Source organism: Epinephelus lanceolatus, chromosome 7, assembly GCF_041903045.1.
Source record: "Epinephelus lanceolatus isolate andai-2023 chromosome 7, ASM4190304v1, whole genome shotgun sequence".
NCBI classification, from domain to species: Eukaryota; Metazoa; Chordata; class Actinopteri; order Perciformes; family Serranidae; genus Epinephelus; species Epinephelus lanceolatus.
This window is the reverse complement of record NC_135740.1, coordinates 3,910,794-3,927,855: the sequence shown is the minus strand read 5'-3', so window position 1 is coordinate 3,927,855 and position 17,062 is coordinate 3,910,794. Positions and strand designations below refer to the sequence as shown.

Sequence of the window (17,062 nt, the reverse complement as noted above, 5' to 3'; positions counted from 1 at the left end):
TAGTTTCTAACAATCACGTCCTTCATGCGGTTTTCTGTCTCTTCAAGTGAAAATGCTTTAAGTGACCACACACTGGCTATTCTACCCTTTTTTATACATAGTCATAGCCAGTGGCCGACATTGTGATATGTAGTTTTATTTAGAACACTGATTACCTGGATTTGGTAATCTTGAAATGTTTGTATCTGCATCAGGGTGATCCATTCCAATTTTGCAACACATGGAATTTTCTGGGATTTTTTTTTTAACTGGGCCCAGGTAAGACTGCTCAATGGGTAATGTAATGAGCAAGAGCACCCTGGTGGTCTGCCATTCGAAATAATTATACAAAAAAAAGAATTAAGTATGGGATAAGCCAGCAGAATTGTTTATTCCTGTTGGGGAGGGGAACATGGCCAGTGTTCTGTGAGCATGGTGATGGTATTTGAGAGGAGAAACTAACATTGCAGCAGGAACTCATCCACGTAACCCAGATGCAGTGTCTCAAACTGAGGAAACTCTAGTTCAGCCATTTTGAGAGCTGAGAAGACTCCATCTTTAGTCAGTGAAGGCTGGATACGCAGCTCATGAAGCCTGTTAAACACACAGAAATCATATCATTAAATGTATATGTTGGTCCCTATTAAGCAATTAAAACAATAGTCTGTAACTGACAACCTTTTCTGCATTTGTGGTGCTTCGTACTTCAGTCAAGTGTCTCCAACATGGCAACCTGGTTACCAACTTTCTCATTTTACAGCTAAACAATACACTAAAATATGTTTCCAAAAACCTCTGAGGGGAGAAATAGGCAATGTAGTAACAGAATCTTGTTTCATATTTGATCAGTACTGTCTAGTTTGATAGTTTGACTGCAATTCAGGAGCAGTGACTGACATGATTGACAGCTCTGTTGGAGACTCCTCTGCTCTGACTGGTTGCCTGGTGCACTGCAGTCTGACTATAGTAAAAGCCATTAGAAGGAGCAGGAAGAGGAAGTAGGACATGATTTTTTTTACTATGTCTTATGTACTTCTTTCAGAATATAGAGACAAATTCAGCAAATATAACACTAAGTTATTTTCACAAGTGGTACCAAGTGTAGCTTTAAAGGGTTAGCTTGGATTTTTCACCTGCAGTTTGGAGAAGCAGGCAGAAGTGCCATCCTGAGGTTGTGTTAACCGAATATTCTCACAGAATTTTATTTATTTATTTTTTTTAAACAACAATGGAAAAATCTGGGGGCTATCTGTTGTTTTGACTGATTAGAATGCTGACTGCAATCTACAGTAACATTAAGTAATTGGTGGCATGCACATATTAATAAGCTATTGTCCAGTTTTGTCTTTGATCTCATGTACATAACCCTGGATTACCTCTTTACATCAGCCATCACAATGGTAGACTATATCGGTGCATACCATGGGAAAATAGCACGGCAGCTGAGTGTCCAAAGTTTCTTTAAAAAGCCCAATAATAGTAACAGCATTGATAACAAGGTGAAAAAATGTAGGGCTGGTTCATTCAATGTCTGCCTAGTAAACACGAGCTAACACAACACAAAAAAGGAGAGAGATTTATGCTGTGGAGGATTAAGGACAAGCAGATCATGGGCTATTTATAACATTTATTAGCCTGCGGCAGCTAAAATTAAAATATGGGTAATAATACATTACAACAGAATTTTTACAACCCTTTCCGTCACAATGACAGACAACTAGAACTAGCTAAGCAATGGTCTGCTGTGGGCAGGGGCAGCAGCAAAACATCTTTTAGCCACCTAACATAAGGGCCATCAAAGAAAAACAATATCATCTTAAATGAACACCATATTAGGAATATTTTCCCTGCTTTACCTTGCCATCAGACAGCCCTTTCAGACGGAGAACTGAAGCTGTTACCTATACTCTCTTCAAAGCCAGACTTAACAAAAACACTAATTTTATGTGGCAGAGCACAGGAGCTGCTGGTCTACTGCTGCCTTGATCAATTACTTAGTCTGTGCTTTTGTGTGACATTGGCGTTTTAAAGGGTTAGAGCAGCTTCACTTGAGATTGCCTCCAAGATGCAATGGCAGCTCTTCACGTTTCGCTTTACAAACCTAAGCTGTACATGGATGTGTTTTTCTCTCAGTTAGTTAAAGGAATTGAAGACTGGCTGAGCACCTTCGAGCAGCAGTGATGATGAGGTAGCCCAAGTCCACTTCCAAAGCGTTCTTACAGGCTCCAAACACAATGGTGTGGAGGTTGCGAAATCCTCCTGGAGAGACACATACAACATAACACAGAAAATAAAACATATAAACATGTCATCAAAAGTGTGAGCTTTGGGTGCATTTGCAAGTTTTTAGTTAGATTTCTAAAATTGGTAGTGAGAGGATTCAAATCATCTGTCATGACTACACACAAACAACAGTGGAAAATGATTCTCATTCTGATTAACAAAAGAAAAGAAAGCCTCGTAAGCCTAAAAGGAAATGGGAATAAAAATACTAAAATACTAAACAGGCCAGGCTTGTGCGGGAGAGCACTTGTCATATGATGGTTACTGCTGTTGATGTCGTCCCCAGCCCCTGCACGGCTAGCAGTTCTGCACTGCTAGCCACCTCCATTTTGGCTAAGCTACCTCCAAGTTGTTTATGACGTCCAAGATAAGAGCCATGTGCATGTATAATAATATATAATTCATGTATCCGCCCTGTAATTCGGATCGGCTCCAAAATGTAATGGGTTCTTCCTTGGCCCATGCTACACCCTTCCACCAAATTGGGCCAGTAGTTTTTCTGTAATCCTGCTGACAAACAAATATACAAAAAGGACTGAAAACATGACCTCCTTAAAAGGAGGTAATAAGTCCTACTAACATTGACCGTATATCCAAAGCCTGACAACAAGCCACTGAATGATTTCTATAGAATACAATTTACTCTGGTAAAACCAACACTTAGGACTGTTTACAAACTTATAGACACAGGTTTTCCTCACCTGACCTCCAGCTATCCTCCACCACATGTTGGATCAGCCCTCCCAGGAAGGGAACTCTCACCAACTCCAGCTGCTCCAGGTTCCGTGCTGATGCTAAACCAGTAACCAGGGGAACATACTTGAGCGAGTTGGTTGGCCCTGCACAGTTCCGCATGACAAAGGTCCTCAAGCTCACACACAGAAAGTCCTTAAACGGCTGTGGTTTGGTGAGACGGACCCACTTCAGGTAAAGGTGGCGCAGCATGGACACACACGGGATCTCTGGGACATTCACACCTACAACAATTTGGACAAGTCCATCTTGTTTATGTCTTGACAATTCACAACAGAAGTTTTCTCATGACAATTTTAATACAGAGCAGATCAAAACAATGCTCTTTAATGTATAGAGACTCAACATTCCACCATGAACAAGCCAGGTGACAGTGGCAAGAAAAAACTCTCCTCTAGCGGGTTGAAACCTTGGTTTACTCCTTTGTATCCCAACTGTAATGTGGAGGCATTAGCAGGAAATGTCAGTTTGTTGTGATCCTACTCACCCACTAGATGTAGGGTCTGGATCTTTGCAGTTATGGGGATGGTCAGTTTGTTCTCTGCAGGAATGGGGAAAGCCCCATTACGGTTGCGGAACTTTCCCAGTATATGAACCTGGGGCATGTAGTTCCATATGGCTTCTACCAGCTCCAGATGGGATGTCTCCACACCCTGAGATTAAAAAAAGAAAGAAATCTAAAAAGGTCTTCTTCCTAGGTTTTCTCATTCAATACTATCTTGCAGTCTTCCTTCGTAGATGGAGCATGCTTAGCTATAATGGTGACAACTTACTGCTCAACTCCATCCTCTGAGGAAGACCCTGACAGAGGGTATAAGAGTCCAAAATTAACACCCGCAAAGCGCCAAATGTGAGTTGATTTTTTGTTTGGTGACTAAATCAGGTTGATCTGTTGTTTTGTCTTGAATGTTTAATTTTTGTGTGATTTAGTTGAGGTGTGTATGGTGAATACTGGGGCTGAAAGGGGGAATAATTTATATATAATTATTTATATAATTTAAGTTTATTGATGAATATAAAAATGGGGTAGGACTTACCAACCTTCTCCTACTCCTTTCCAGATATGAAATACTTGTGTTGTTTACTGAACATGTCTGCTGGGTATTCTGGTTTTGTTTTTGTACTTATACTTTTAATTTAAATAAAATCTAAGTGAAACAAAGTGTCAGAATGCTATCCAGCACACTGGAAGACCAAAATACTCATGTATTAAAAAACTACGCTGAGTATGCCAGGGAATAAACCGATAACAATGATAGAAATATAACAAATGTTTGATGAAGATTCAACATAATTAAACCACCTATGCAACGAAACAGAGGGACACCAATGCACCTTAAATGCTAATTACACCCGCCAATAAACAGAAAAGACAAAACAAGACTGAACCAAAGCTTACCATACTATGCAACAGGTGTGACCAAGCTAATGTGTATGGTAACGTTATAAAGTTAGAACTTTGTTACAACCTTGGCCCCAACTCTGACTCTGCACCTAGTGGAATCCAGGCATTAGATCTCCCAGAAGAGGCAGAACCATTGTGCTGGCCAATTACAGGCCACAGGCTTTATAATGCCTAGGTTTGCTCTAGAGCAAAGGCTGACTCTCTACAGACTTGAAAATTATCACAAGCCTGAGGGGCAAGGACAGGCTATTAGGTGTTACAGCAGGGGTCGGCAACATTTACTAAAAAATGAGCCATTTCTGACTTATAATGTTGTAATGTATGCAAGTCTGTCTGGAGCCTATAATGAATGACAACCTATTAAGACTAAATTAGCCTGACAACATTACTAATAGGTCTAAATGAATTCATTAACATGTTTTACCACAAGGTGGCTACTGTGCAGTGAACTATTTATGATCATTTGGCAGGGATAGACGCTATTATTTTTAAGCACTGTTCCCACAGGCCACCAAGCTTTGAAATTTGGTGGGTTTTGATGACCCAAATGTAAACTTACATAAAAACAACAGCCTACAGAGGAGGCAATTAAATGTAACTTAAGACACCCTTCCTTAACGGTGACACTACAATAAATGAAAGGACTTTCACAGAATGAAAATATTTCTGTAAATATATGGTATATTCTCTCACAGTTTCTTCAATTCACAGTTTATTGGTTCTTTACTTTGTTGCCATTATCTATAGTTGTTAGTGGCATGTTAATAACATTGAAATGGTGAGGAAATAAATAAGCAGTATTCTTCAGTAAAGAGTGGAGTAAATGTATCTGGTTATTTATTTTCATCTCTGACTTCTACTTTCAAATCTTGTAAAATGTGAACACTGATGGAAAGTGTCTGTAACTCCATCCTTAAAGTACATTTAATGTTACCTCCAAACTGTACCCAGCTGAAATACTAAACTGCAGTTCACTGTTTATGCTTCATGTTCCTCTGAACAGTGAGTTTCAGTTATGCTGTGTTTAAGTTTAAGTTTAAGTTTTAAGTTTATTTACTTTATTAATCCCCTGAAGGGAAATTCAATGTTTATCTCTGTTGGCTGTTAGCCATTAGTCTGGATAGCTGTTAGCTCCATCAGCCAACACACAACAGAAATCTGCTGCCCCCCAGCTGCTAACTGCTAACTGCTAACTAGCTCTTCTCCCAGTCATAAGAGCATGAATAAGTGCTCGGTTGGGGTCGCTCAATTCAGTTTGTCATTTGCTATGTGATCGTTATACACAGGGAAAATCCTTCTTTATACCAAACACATTTTCTATCATCAAATTGATGTTGGGACTCCATTAGTCTTAAGCCTTGGCTAGCCTGTGACGTGTACTGTTTGCCACAGAGTAACTTTTTGCTTACATACTGACCAGCAGATTTGGACAGGCTTGTAGTGCTTCCAGGACTCCAGGTATACTGAAAGCCTCGTAGCCTCGGACTCGTCTCCTCTCCAGGTATCGAGGATGGAGGCCATAGAGCTGCTCCAGATCTGGCATCTTCTTCAAAAGGAGCAGAAAGCTGCTGTCTGTAAAGCCTAAACCAGAAAACACCACGAACAAGATCAGACCATTTTCTCAGTATGTGTAAAAACAGCATCGTCCACTGTAGAACCAGCTGAGGGTTACTCATGCACAAATGCCTTAGCTAGGGACACCTGTGAAATAAGCTGATATACATACACTCATCAGTACAAAAAGCTTACACTCTCCCACTGTACTATGGCAATTCCTAACATCTGCCACCAGACCACTGCTGATCTACCACTAACTTATTGTCTAAACCCTACAATCAGCCTTGACAGTCAAGCATGGTGTATACTACGGCTGTAGTCTCCTGGTCGACTAGTCGATTATTTAGTCGCTATGCTCTCGTCCGACCAAATTCTCATTGGTCGAATAATCGCCATGTTACTTTCATAAGGAGAAAAGTGCTACATCAATAGCTTTCCAGGATGAATCCATATTTCCTGTGGCGGGGGGACAGAGTAAGTTACCTGTGAAAATGGGGGTGTTTTCAAAACCCCCCCATTGTTGACAGAAAGTTGAACTGGCCAACCCTACGCTCAGCATCGCGGTGACGCAGACCTCCTGTCAGTTTCTGTATACTGACACCATTTCCCTCAGTGGAAACAAAGCTTGTATTTACTTGTATTTCACAGATAAGAAACAATAAATTGTGAAGACAGTAAAGCCTCCACTAAAATAGCATTTTAACTCTTGTGTGTGATTTATACTTAGGGATTTATCCTGGCTTCATATGAAAAGAGGAAATCTCCGCTTGTCACTAGGCAAACCTCTACAATGTAAAATGCCATAGCCTGGCGCTAATAACATTAGCATGTTGTATTTGCTTGGAAAGCGTGTTCGGTACAAGACAGTCGTTTTGTCAGTGAATCTTGTGAGTTGTAATGGAGCCAAATTATGTGCTGTTACCTTTGTTAGATGTTGTTGTTGTCCCTGGTTTTATATGAGAAGAGGACAAGATCACTAGATGCTAGGCTAATTTATACAATGTAAAATGCCATAGACTTGTGCTAATAACGTTAGCATGTTGTACTGGTGGGGGATATGTGTCCAGATAAAGACAAGTGTTTGTCTGTCAAGGCTGCGATTTATAGTGAAGCCAATTTGTGTACTTGTGTTTGAAATTGTCTCTATTAAGCCATATTTAATGTGTGTTTTGAATCAACTAAACTTTACAGCCTCCACCGCCGACTAGTGTTTTGGAGGTGTAACTGCAGAGTGACACAGACACACCACTGCAGAAGTAAAACTAACGTGCAGATTTTTTTTTTCCCCACGACTAATCGATTAGTTGAAGATTATGTACGACTTCAGTCGACCAAGATTTTCTTTGGTTGACTACAGCCCTAGTGTATACTCCCTGTAGTGTCCCGACGCAGGGTTCGCATCAGACAAGGGTTTTACCTACATAGTAAGTTTATTTTGAAAAACACTGTGATGTGACTACCCCTTTTGTGTCAAGTGAGAGGGCTCTGAAAGTTATTGCAGCACTTGGTGTGCTTGGTTTTATAACTAGGTGTCCACTGTGCATGCTGCGCTTTTAAGTTAAACAGGGAAGACTGGCCGAGCAGGTTCTCTATGACTTTTCTTTAAGAGACTGCAGGGAGACTCAAAGGCCTTGAATTCCTGGAAGGAAATAGCTCCACACTTGGGAAAGAGGAGGCTGTTTGCTAGAGGCTGAGGAAGAACATGAGAGATCATTGCAAAAGCTAAAAAACAGCCTCATGGAAAGAGTAGCTACCCCAGGGAAACAAAGCAGTACAAAATAATTTAGACATAGCGGTAAGCACCGTTGTAATAACAGTACACAAATGCAATGTTTTGTGGTACGTTGGTGTTTATTACTGTTGCCTGGCAGCCTACTTTTCAAGTCATTGACTTGCTTATCCTCAGAATCTTTTGTGAGTACACTCCTTGGTGTTTTAGAGGATATTGCCAACAATAGTGCACTGAACAATGCCCTGACTAGAAATGCCTCTGTGCATGCTCATAGCTTGGGCGCCATCTATGGAGGCCCACACCATGATGTCTCATGCTAGTATAAACAAAGCTTTACGCTCTTCTGTTTCTGGACAAGTGGCCATATTCTGGACCACAATCCCCCCCCCCCCCCAAGTCTCCCAAAATCCTGTGGGAAACACTGTATGCAGTTGTACTGCAGCACTGACCAATGAACATGCCCTTAGTTATTTGTTCAGCAGTGATGCAGTGGTTGTGCTGCGAGCTCTTACCTGAAGGCATATACTCCCACCAGCGACCAGCGCATAGATCCACTACCTTTACCACTCGCAGGTACAGAGTAACAGCTTCCCGGAGCTTTCTGGACAGACACTCCATACACATGATGTCCTTCATGGGAAGATACCTGCAAAACAAAACAAAACAAAACAAAACGAAACAAAACATGTTCACACTTTCAAAACTTTTTGCAACTTAGGATAGGTCAAGCTGTAATGCTTATCGCTACAAAGTAAAGTTTGCTAGGGCTGGATCATATGACATACGAGATGATATACCTTTGTCAGCTGCTAGAGATTTTATATATTGTTTATGCTTTAGCAGCTGTACATCTATCATCTCTGGGTGTAACAGATCACTGTTACACCCAGAGATGATAGATGTAACAGATCACTGTGGCAATGTTGCAAATGAGGACGCAGGACTGCTTTAAGGCAGTATTGGATTTATATATGATTTTTTTCATCAATGTGATGTTGAAGTACCCTAATTTTGAAATTTAAACAGTGATATCACCTTGGGCTGGGTGATATGGACAAAAATTCATATCTCGGTATTTACAGGCTGACTGGCAATACACAATATATATCTTGGTATTTTCTACAAAATGGGTCACGTTTTCAGTTGCGAGTCAAAGCCACATTTAAGATGTCACAAGCACTTTTATAAAAACAGACTGATCAAAATAAAATGCTAAGACAGGGATTTTTCCCCATTTGAAAATATACAGCTGCACTGCACATGTAAATGAAAATTATATAAAATAAATAGCAGGGCTGTACATTAAAAGTTTTGCTCATAGCACTGGAGCTTCAGAGATTTAAAGGTTTGCACCACTGGCCACAAAACTATGACATGGGTATAAAAGTATCAGGTATGCCTAAATCCATTGCAGTTTGGAACAATTAAAAATCTTTGTGGGTAGAGTTAACAAGTTGTTTTCCATGGCCTTTCAAATGAATCTAGTGCTGGAAAATAATTTCAATCTCTGTCTTTAGGTTAATAATCTTATGTATGCACATAGCGGATAACAAATGAAAAATCTAAATTGAAAATGTACAGTGCTGCGCTGCTGTGCGAGCAGCGTGTTTGACTGTGCGTAACAGCAGTCTTTTGATGGTCATTTACACACTGTCCATAACAATCACTATGTCAGGTAACAAACTGCGTCGGGCTCAGGTCAGGTTTGGACCCGGTGACGGTCAGTCAATGAGACTTTGCACATTTAAATTGAGGTTCTTTAACTATTTCGCTGACAAGTGGGCGAAATATGGAAAGAATACAATAAAGATTTGTAGAAAGAGAAGGGATTAAAAGATTGGACTTCAAGAGTGGGATGGTTCAAAGGCAGTGTGCAGATTCAGATTCTGTGTGAAATATGTACTCATCATTCAGATCTTGTTCAGCATACCAGCACTGTTACAGTGAAAGTAACATGGCTCGTTATATGCAACTTCTTTACTTTCATTTTCATTCAAGCATTTATTCTTTCCACGTTTTTGGTCGGCTAGAAAGAGTTCAAGGGCAGTAAATATAATGTATTTTTAAAGTAATTTTGGTTGCTGGTCCTGGTTGCTTGTTTCTCTCCCAAGATCTGGCAACACTGAACACAACACAGCGTGGATGAGTAGTAAGAATGAGTGCGCATAGCAAGGAAAAGTAGTTTTAGTAGTGGAGTAGTAGTTTTTTGAACCATCTTGTGTATGTTCATTTATTTGAGTGTTTTCTAATGGTTGTGTTGACATCACATTTTCCTCCGTGTGCCCTGACAGATGACTGTGATTGAAACCAGAAGAAAGCTATTGAGTTTAAAATAAATGTGTGAAAATGTATTTATTTTCTCCTGGTCCTTATTTTAAATAGGTTAGAAAAAAATGATTGATAATTATCGTTATCGATCAATATGAACCAGCTATATCGTGATATGCTTTTCAGCCATATCGCCCATCCCTAAGCAGAGGACAGTTGTAAAGACACAACCATGTAGAGACAGAAATGACATGCCTTCGTGTAAATAAGTTAAATAACATGAGGCTGGCGCTATGTAGAAAATAAAATTAAATAAAAATAACTTGATCTTCAACACTGCTCTTAGTGTTGCTGAAGAGCTTGTGAGTAAGTGAGTGAGTGAGTGAGTGAGTGAGTGAGTGAGGTGGAGCTGTGCAGAGAGTGTGAGAGAGGAGAGGTGCACACTGGTAGGTGTTACGTAATGCAACTTGACCCTATATCAATATGAACGATGTTGTCTAAATTTATATCTTGCTTGAAAATATATCAATATATCGTCCATAGTCGTTATATCGCCCAGCCCTAATATCACCTGTCTCCTTACTTGTACACAGTCTTAGGCATGGTGTTGACATCTTACTCATGGTAATGGTCATATAAGACACATGACCATAAAAACACATGGATACTGTAGAACCTGACCCAGCCCTAGAATATATTGTAAAGTACAAAGTGTAGGTGTAGTGCAGTGTACCTGAATATATGACAGAGGACTTCATGGGACAGCTCATTGATGTAGTCTTTGGGCTCACTAGGTCTCAGGACCAGTTCCCCTCCACTGCTGCCCACCACAGGCTGGAGCTTAGAGGCCTTCCTCCTTGGACCCATCACTTGTGCGTCACTGCCCAGGCTTAAACGCACACACATATACACACCGTACTTCCTCCCTCCTGCAGCCTGGAGGCTCTATTTCCCAAGCATGAACCTTAGTTCTGGACACAATATGACAGAGGAAGGTGTTAGTCAGTTAATGGGATTGAGGGAAGAGGATACAAAGACAGGGGGTGCCTCTCATTTGCCTTACTTTATCTTCCTCATGCCACCTGGAAATTTGATCTGGTCTGTCGTAAAAAAAAAAATGTCTAAGTTCCCTTATTTCTGCCCAGAGGAGGCATGAGCATGGATTAACAGGACCATCCTTCATGGAAATGATTCATAAGACTGACACACCTCTTTAATGTACGAGTTAGTGACAGGACACTGCAGCTGATCAGGCTGAAACCACATAACCACAAGATACACCAGCTCAGATGTACTTTTGCTCAGATGAACTTCTCCATTTTATTTGTTAAATAGTGAACTTGTGTTAACTGTATGTTTGACCATCAAAAAAAACATAAAACAACCCTCAGCATTCTCCAGTACGATCCGATTCTGTGATTTCTACTTTTAAGATGTGTCATGGATAATATCATATTCTGGTAGAGGAGGAGGGTCTGATGTCTTTCAGAAAGAAACACACTGTCATTATCTCTTAAGGTAATTTGTAACATTTCTCTGAGTTAGGTAAAAATATACATTCCACTGTGAGATAGGCTGTATTTAGGCTAAAGCATTTCTATTCTCCTGAAAAATAAATAATTAAAAAAACAAACAAACAAAAAAAAAACACTCATCATAATCTGGATTCTAAATTATTTGCAAGAAGAATATCAATAAATGCTGATGCATACAATACATTCAAGAAACACCTTGCTGTCAGTAGAAATGTCTGGTTGGTTTTCACTCAGTGTCTGAGCAGTGAAATCCAACGTCAAACTAATGTGATTGATCAGAATGCAGGTTTTAATGCATGTGATGATGCTTGATGGATACTATTAATTTTAGGTGGAAACATGCATAGGCTTTACATGGGAGGACATTAGTAACAACTGCAGCAGGGACAGTGATAACTGTGCACCCTTATTATTATTTGAATTTTACTTCACACTGACATCAAAAGATACCGCAGAGCTGGTGACACCTGCAGACTGTTAGCTGATCCAGCTGTGCCATGACCATCAAAAACTAGTGTTGTTCCAGATGACAGCTGCCAGGAAACAACATCTTAGTTCATTAAAAATGTGTTTCCTTAATTCCTTTATCCTCCTTTTGCTTGCACCTCTCTCACACATCTTATATGGACACAAGAAGACATTTAAGACAAACAAGAAGCACACAGAGAGTAGGACACATGCACACTAGTATCCTGGCAGTTGCTACAGTCTGTGGACATATTCAGGAGAATGTTTAAGCACTATAGAGTCTTCCTGATTATTCAGCTCCCTTTACACATGACTGACATTTTATGATCACTGCCTGCCTCCAATGTCATCAGTTGAATAAGGAATGGGAATGCGTCATCATCATCAAGTCGGCCATTTTTGGAGGATAAGGGTACGGCTGCTATCCTCAGACTGTTTGATGTAAGGGTCAAAAAGAACTACTGAACTAACACAAAACACTACTCTGTGAATAAGATTTGAAACACAAACAGTCAAATCAGTGATTGCCAAAATATGTGCGCACTAGTATGTGTGCTCTGTTCATTCCAGTGAAAGTTGCTGCGCGAGTATAAAATTACTGGGCACATCATTGGTATATCGGCATATTGGCTGTGAAATTAAATGTCGGAATCGGCCAACATGCTGGTAATATCGGAACATCATCAATATCGGCCAATATTGGCTTTAAAATCAACTATCAGAATCGGCCAACATGCTCTTCTTACTTTGCAAAATAAATGAATATAACATTGAAAGGTATTTAATTTTATGTCTCCATCTGCTGGTGGGCCATCACATTAAGAGTTACATGCTTATTATGATGTTAATTTCACTACAAAAGAGACTTCATGATCACTAAAATTAGGTCGGGGAAAAGTGGATATATCGATATCAGTAACAGTTATCAGTCAAATCAGTTGTTACATATTGGCATATCAGATATCAGCAAAAAATCTCAATGTCGTGCATCCCTACAATTTACTGCAGGAGATTCCAAAAGCAGTTAACGGCAGTTAGCAGGTAACTCAAAGAAGAACAGCCACTAAAAACATCCATAAATTGGGAAAACATTAAGGTCTGGGATAGAGCTGCAACGATTAGTTGACTAATCGATGACTAATCGACTATTAAAATAATCTGTGACTATATTAGTAGTCAACTAATCGTTTTGAGTCATTTTTCATAGAAAAGTACTATAAAAGTACCCCAAAATACTCTTATTGCAGCTTCTTACGTTCAAATATTGGCAGCTTTACACACTCTCCATGAGGGTGAACTAAAACTCTTTGGCATGAGTACGAAACAAGACATTAGATTACATAATTTAGGGGTTTGGGAAAGACAGACCAAAATTTTTCAACATTTTAACACATCTTCCGATAAAACGATTAGTCGACTAATCGAAGAAATAATCAACAGATTTGTTGACAGTGAAAATAATCGTTAATTGCAGCCCTAGTCTGGGAGCTCCTGTAATTCCATCATATGGCCCTTATGTCAAATTGGCTTCAAAGCCCAGCTGTGTTCCTGTAGGCTTGCCTTAGCTACATACCCTATCCTCCAAAAAAAGGCGGTGGCGTCCCAGAATGCTCTGCGATTCTCATTCTCTTTATGCTTCCCTTTAGTGTTGTCACGATACCAAAATCTTTGTTTCGGTACCCATACCAATATGAATTTCGATACTTTTCGATACTCTTCGGTACTTTTCCTAAGGAAAAGTCCTTTTGGATACAAACCTTTAGAACAATAAATAGTAGGGGTGTAATGGTACCAAAAAAATCATGGTTCTGTCAGTACCTCGGTACGGACGTCATGGTTTGGCTGCTCAAATGTTTCACCAAGTTCGTGTTGTCTCGTGTTGTCTCCCTTTGTGAGGCAGACTTTCTCTTGTCTTTTTTCACATGCGCCAGCTGCGAATGTTGATACAGGTGTTGTCATACACACCACTTGTGCAATCTGTGCTCCAATAGGAACAAGAAAGGCGTTTGTGTGCATAAATGAGTAAAATAAATTAACTAAATTAATGAATTGAATCAATTTCAAAGTACCGGTATTTTCCAAATGCAGTATAGTACTGTTTGGAATACTCTAGTACCACAGTACTATTTTAGTACCGGTATACCGTGCAACACTACTTCCCTTTAATGTCAGGCTGCCTGGACATTGCTGCACATTAATTGTCTCTGCTGGTGTCCATGTCCCCAATTGATCCCCAATGACAGAAGCTAAGGACAACAAGCATTAACCTAAAGATCCCCCAGGTAAGCAGTTTTCGCTCTGTTTAGGTCTCCACCAACTCTACAGAGAATCACCAGGCTCTTCAGCTGTCTGATACTAAACTGTGTTCACCAGCTAATCAGTAACCTTTTTGACTTTATACTTCAGCATCTTTCTTGTGCAACTGTTCGTGTTAAGATCACATTAGACACGGTCTAACGTTACAGCACGTGCACAAGTTAACTAACGTTACGCCTGTAAACACAACAGCACGAGCTTACTTGGTCGAAGTTTTGTGCCTTTAACTGATGTCAGTCAATTCACTCTCCAGATATGCTTCTTTTCAATGCGAATTTGTGTAGGTAAAATCTTTGAAAAGTAAACCAACTCACTCATGGTAAGGTATTTAATACATGTCACTTCCGCTGGGAAGCTTTGAGCAAAATCACTAAAAGATAAACAGCATTCTCCATGTTTGTGCAAGTCAACTGACAAACGACACTACGTTTGTTGACGAACAAGTGTCATTTTAACGTTTATGTCCAATGTGAGGACTACTATTAAAACTGAAGCAGCCCCATTATTCCACACCTGCCACACTCGCTTAACGTTATCATGCAATAGAAAGTTCAACCTGGTCTTTGTCAAAGCTAGCTTACTAGTTAGCATAGCCGCAGCTAACAGTGTACACAAAGACAAAACCACCACAGTAAACAATACAGCAGACACACTGACTCACACTATATCGTCTTAAACAGAGCATTTAGCAGTGGTGCCAACCTACCGGCATTTGTCGATCCAAGCTGCTGTGATGTTGCTCTTCAGCCATCCTGTGAGTGCTGCACATTTGCTAAACACAGAGTTATGCTCATGTTGCGCTCTATCACTTGTTCTTCTTCTTCTTTGTGTCATTTGACGGATTGCAAATCAACCTAAAAGGTCCATACCGCCTCCTACTGTAAGGGAGGGGGACTCCCTCCTGCAATACCGGAGGCTGCGGTACCGCACTTCTGGGACCGCATTTCTAGGACCCTTGATTTTCGCGACAGCGCGACCTATCGTTACGGAATTGGATAACCACTGACCGCATTTCTGAGCGGAAAGATGGATGATATGAGTGTGAGTAACTAAATGTTAATTAAGAATTGTTTTCTGTTACAAAAATTACAAAGTTATTGTTTGCTAGCTGAAGTGTGAGTAGACATTTTACAATCTACCTCGACAGTGAGGAACAGCAGGACATACTGTACGCCTATCTGAAGGAAACTACTGCAAATGACACTAACGCAGTTGAGCTACTCAGATGAAGTGCAGTTCATGTTTAGTGTTCTGTTTCCAGAGGTAGGCCTAATGTAAAGTATTTGTGCGTGTTCATGCTACTGTGTTCATGTTACTTGTGTACAGACCCATGTATAATGGCTTTCTGTTGTGTACTGGTACAATAGTATTAGATTATAGTCTTTAAAAACTATTCATTTTCTTTGGGTAGGCCATCATATATGGCCTGTCAGTGCTGCAGAATGTGTCTGTACAGGAGGCTCAGCAGGTCTTCCTCTCTGGGCCACTCTATAATCAGAGGTAAGTAGAGAATCTACTATCTAATATTTACTTACCTGGTTAACTAATTATCACCTTAATTAAGAAGTGGTAATGTTATTTAATTTACCGTTTTTTTACCAGTGTTAACAATACTTCTGTTAACAAAGCAGTGATTATGTTCTCTGTTTACTATTTCAGTTAAGTGGAGGAATTTAGTTGAGGTATACACAAACACTTGATGAAAGAAGGGGGAACATTGGTAGGTAGTGATGTTACCTACTTCACAATCTGGGGTTTGAACACTGAAGGGCCAGGAAAAGTCAGATGTCAATAACATGTTATTTCTGTGTTTTTTCGGTTGTCTTGTCTTTGTCTCTAGAAGAGGAAACCATAGAGGCAGCTGTATTTCCATGGGTTCCCATGGGTTCTTGGGCCTCGTGACATAAACAATTCAGTTTTCTTTGTGTTTTTTTGTGACTTGTAACTACTGATCCTGATTCATTTCTTACACTACTGAACTGCTATCCCACCTCTCCATTCGATTGCACACACTTGCTAGGTTTCATTTTACTCAGTAAGATGGGGGTGATTAAGGCGAAATGGCCACGTGTCTGTTTAACAGTTGAATTGCAGGTCATGTGTTTGCCTGATAAATAAGGGCTGATGTAATTAGCGTGTGTTTGGTTGAGAAGTTGCATTGTTAGACAGTCAATGTTATTCTATTTTTGTGGCAATACTGAAGCAATATAAATCCTTAATGTTGAGGGATTACGAATGGAAGCCTCACCTGTACAGCCAACTCTGATTGGCTTCCAGAGGACCCCTGAGTCATCATCACTTGAGTTGATGATGTAACCAGGAGATAATCTCTCACTCGCCCTGGTGTGTGTGTGTGTGTGTGTGTGTGTGTGAAAAATGTTGTTGTGAAAAGTTGAAATAATAAATGATTTCCATTACTCATATATATTGTGTCTTCCGTCTCTCCAACCATTCAAATATCTGTTTTTTGATGTAGTAACTGTGAAGGTCTTAGCATGTGATTCTGTATTTGTAATAAGTAATAAGTAAATTATGCTACTTACAGAAATTGCTTAAGTTGAATAATATAAGTACTTAGACAAAGTAGTATTTGGGTGGAATAAACCTTTAAAACTAGGGTTTGGGTAGAATAAACCTTTAAAACTATAAGTGCTTAAACAAAGTAATATTTGGGTGGAATAACCTTTAAAACTAGGGTCCTAGAAATGCAGTCCTGAAACTGCAGCCTATGGTCATCCAATTCGTTAGGTGGCGCTGACGCGAAAA

The 17,062-nt window shown here is 39.9% G+C and overlaps 1 protein-coding gene across 1 annotated transcript in view; it reads right to left on the bottom strand.

Moving 5' to 3' along the window:
- The window catches only part of fbxo38 (F-box protein 38), a 38,838-nt gene extending 23,715 nt beyond the window's left edge, over window positions 1-15,123 (bottom strand). Inside the window, exons 1-8 of the mRNA XM_033632989.2 lie at window positions 15,003-15,123; window positions 10,711-10,948; window positions 8,222-8,355; window positions 5,838-6,001; window positions 3,503-3,668; window positions 2,964-3,239; window positions 2,145-2,238; window positions 443-573 (exon numbers count right to left, since the gene is read on the bottom strand). Of these exons, the coding sequence (XP_033488880.2) occupies window positions 443-573; window positions 2,145-2,238; window positions 2,964-3,239; window positions 3,503-3,668; window positions 5,838-6,001; window positions 8,222-8,355; window positions 10,711-10,883 (1,138 nt within the window). The 5' untranslated portion in view covers window positions 10,884-10,948; window positions 15,003-15,123. The remainder of the gene's footprint in view (window positions 1-442; window positions 574-2,144; window positions 2,239-2,963; window positions 3,240-3,502; window positions 3,669-5,837; window positions 6,002-8,221; window positions 8,356-10,710; window positions 10,949-15,002) is intronic.
- Window positions 15,124-17,062: the final 1,939 nt, after the last annotated feature.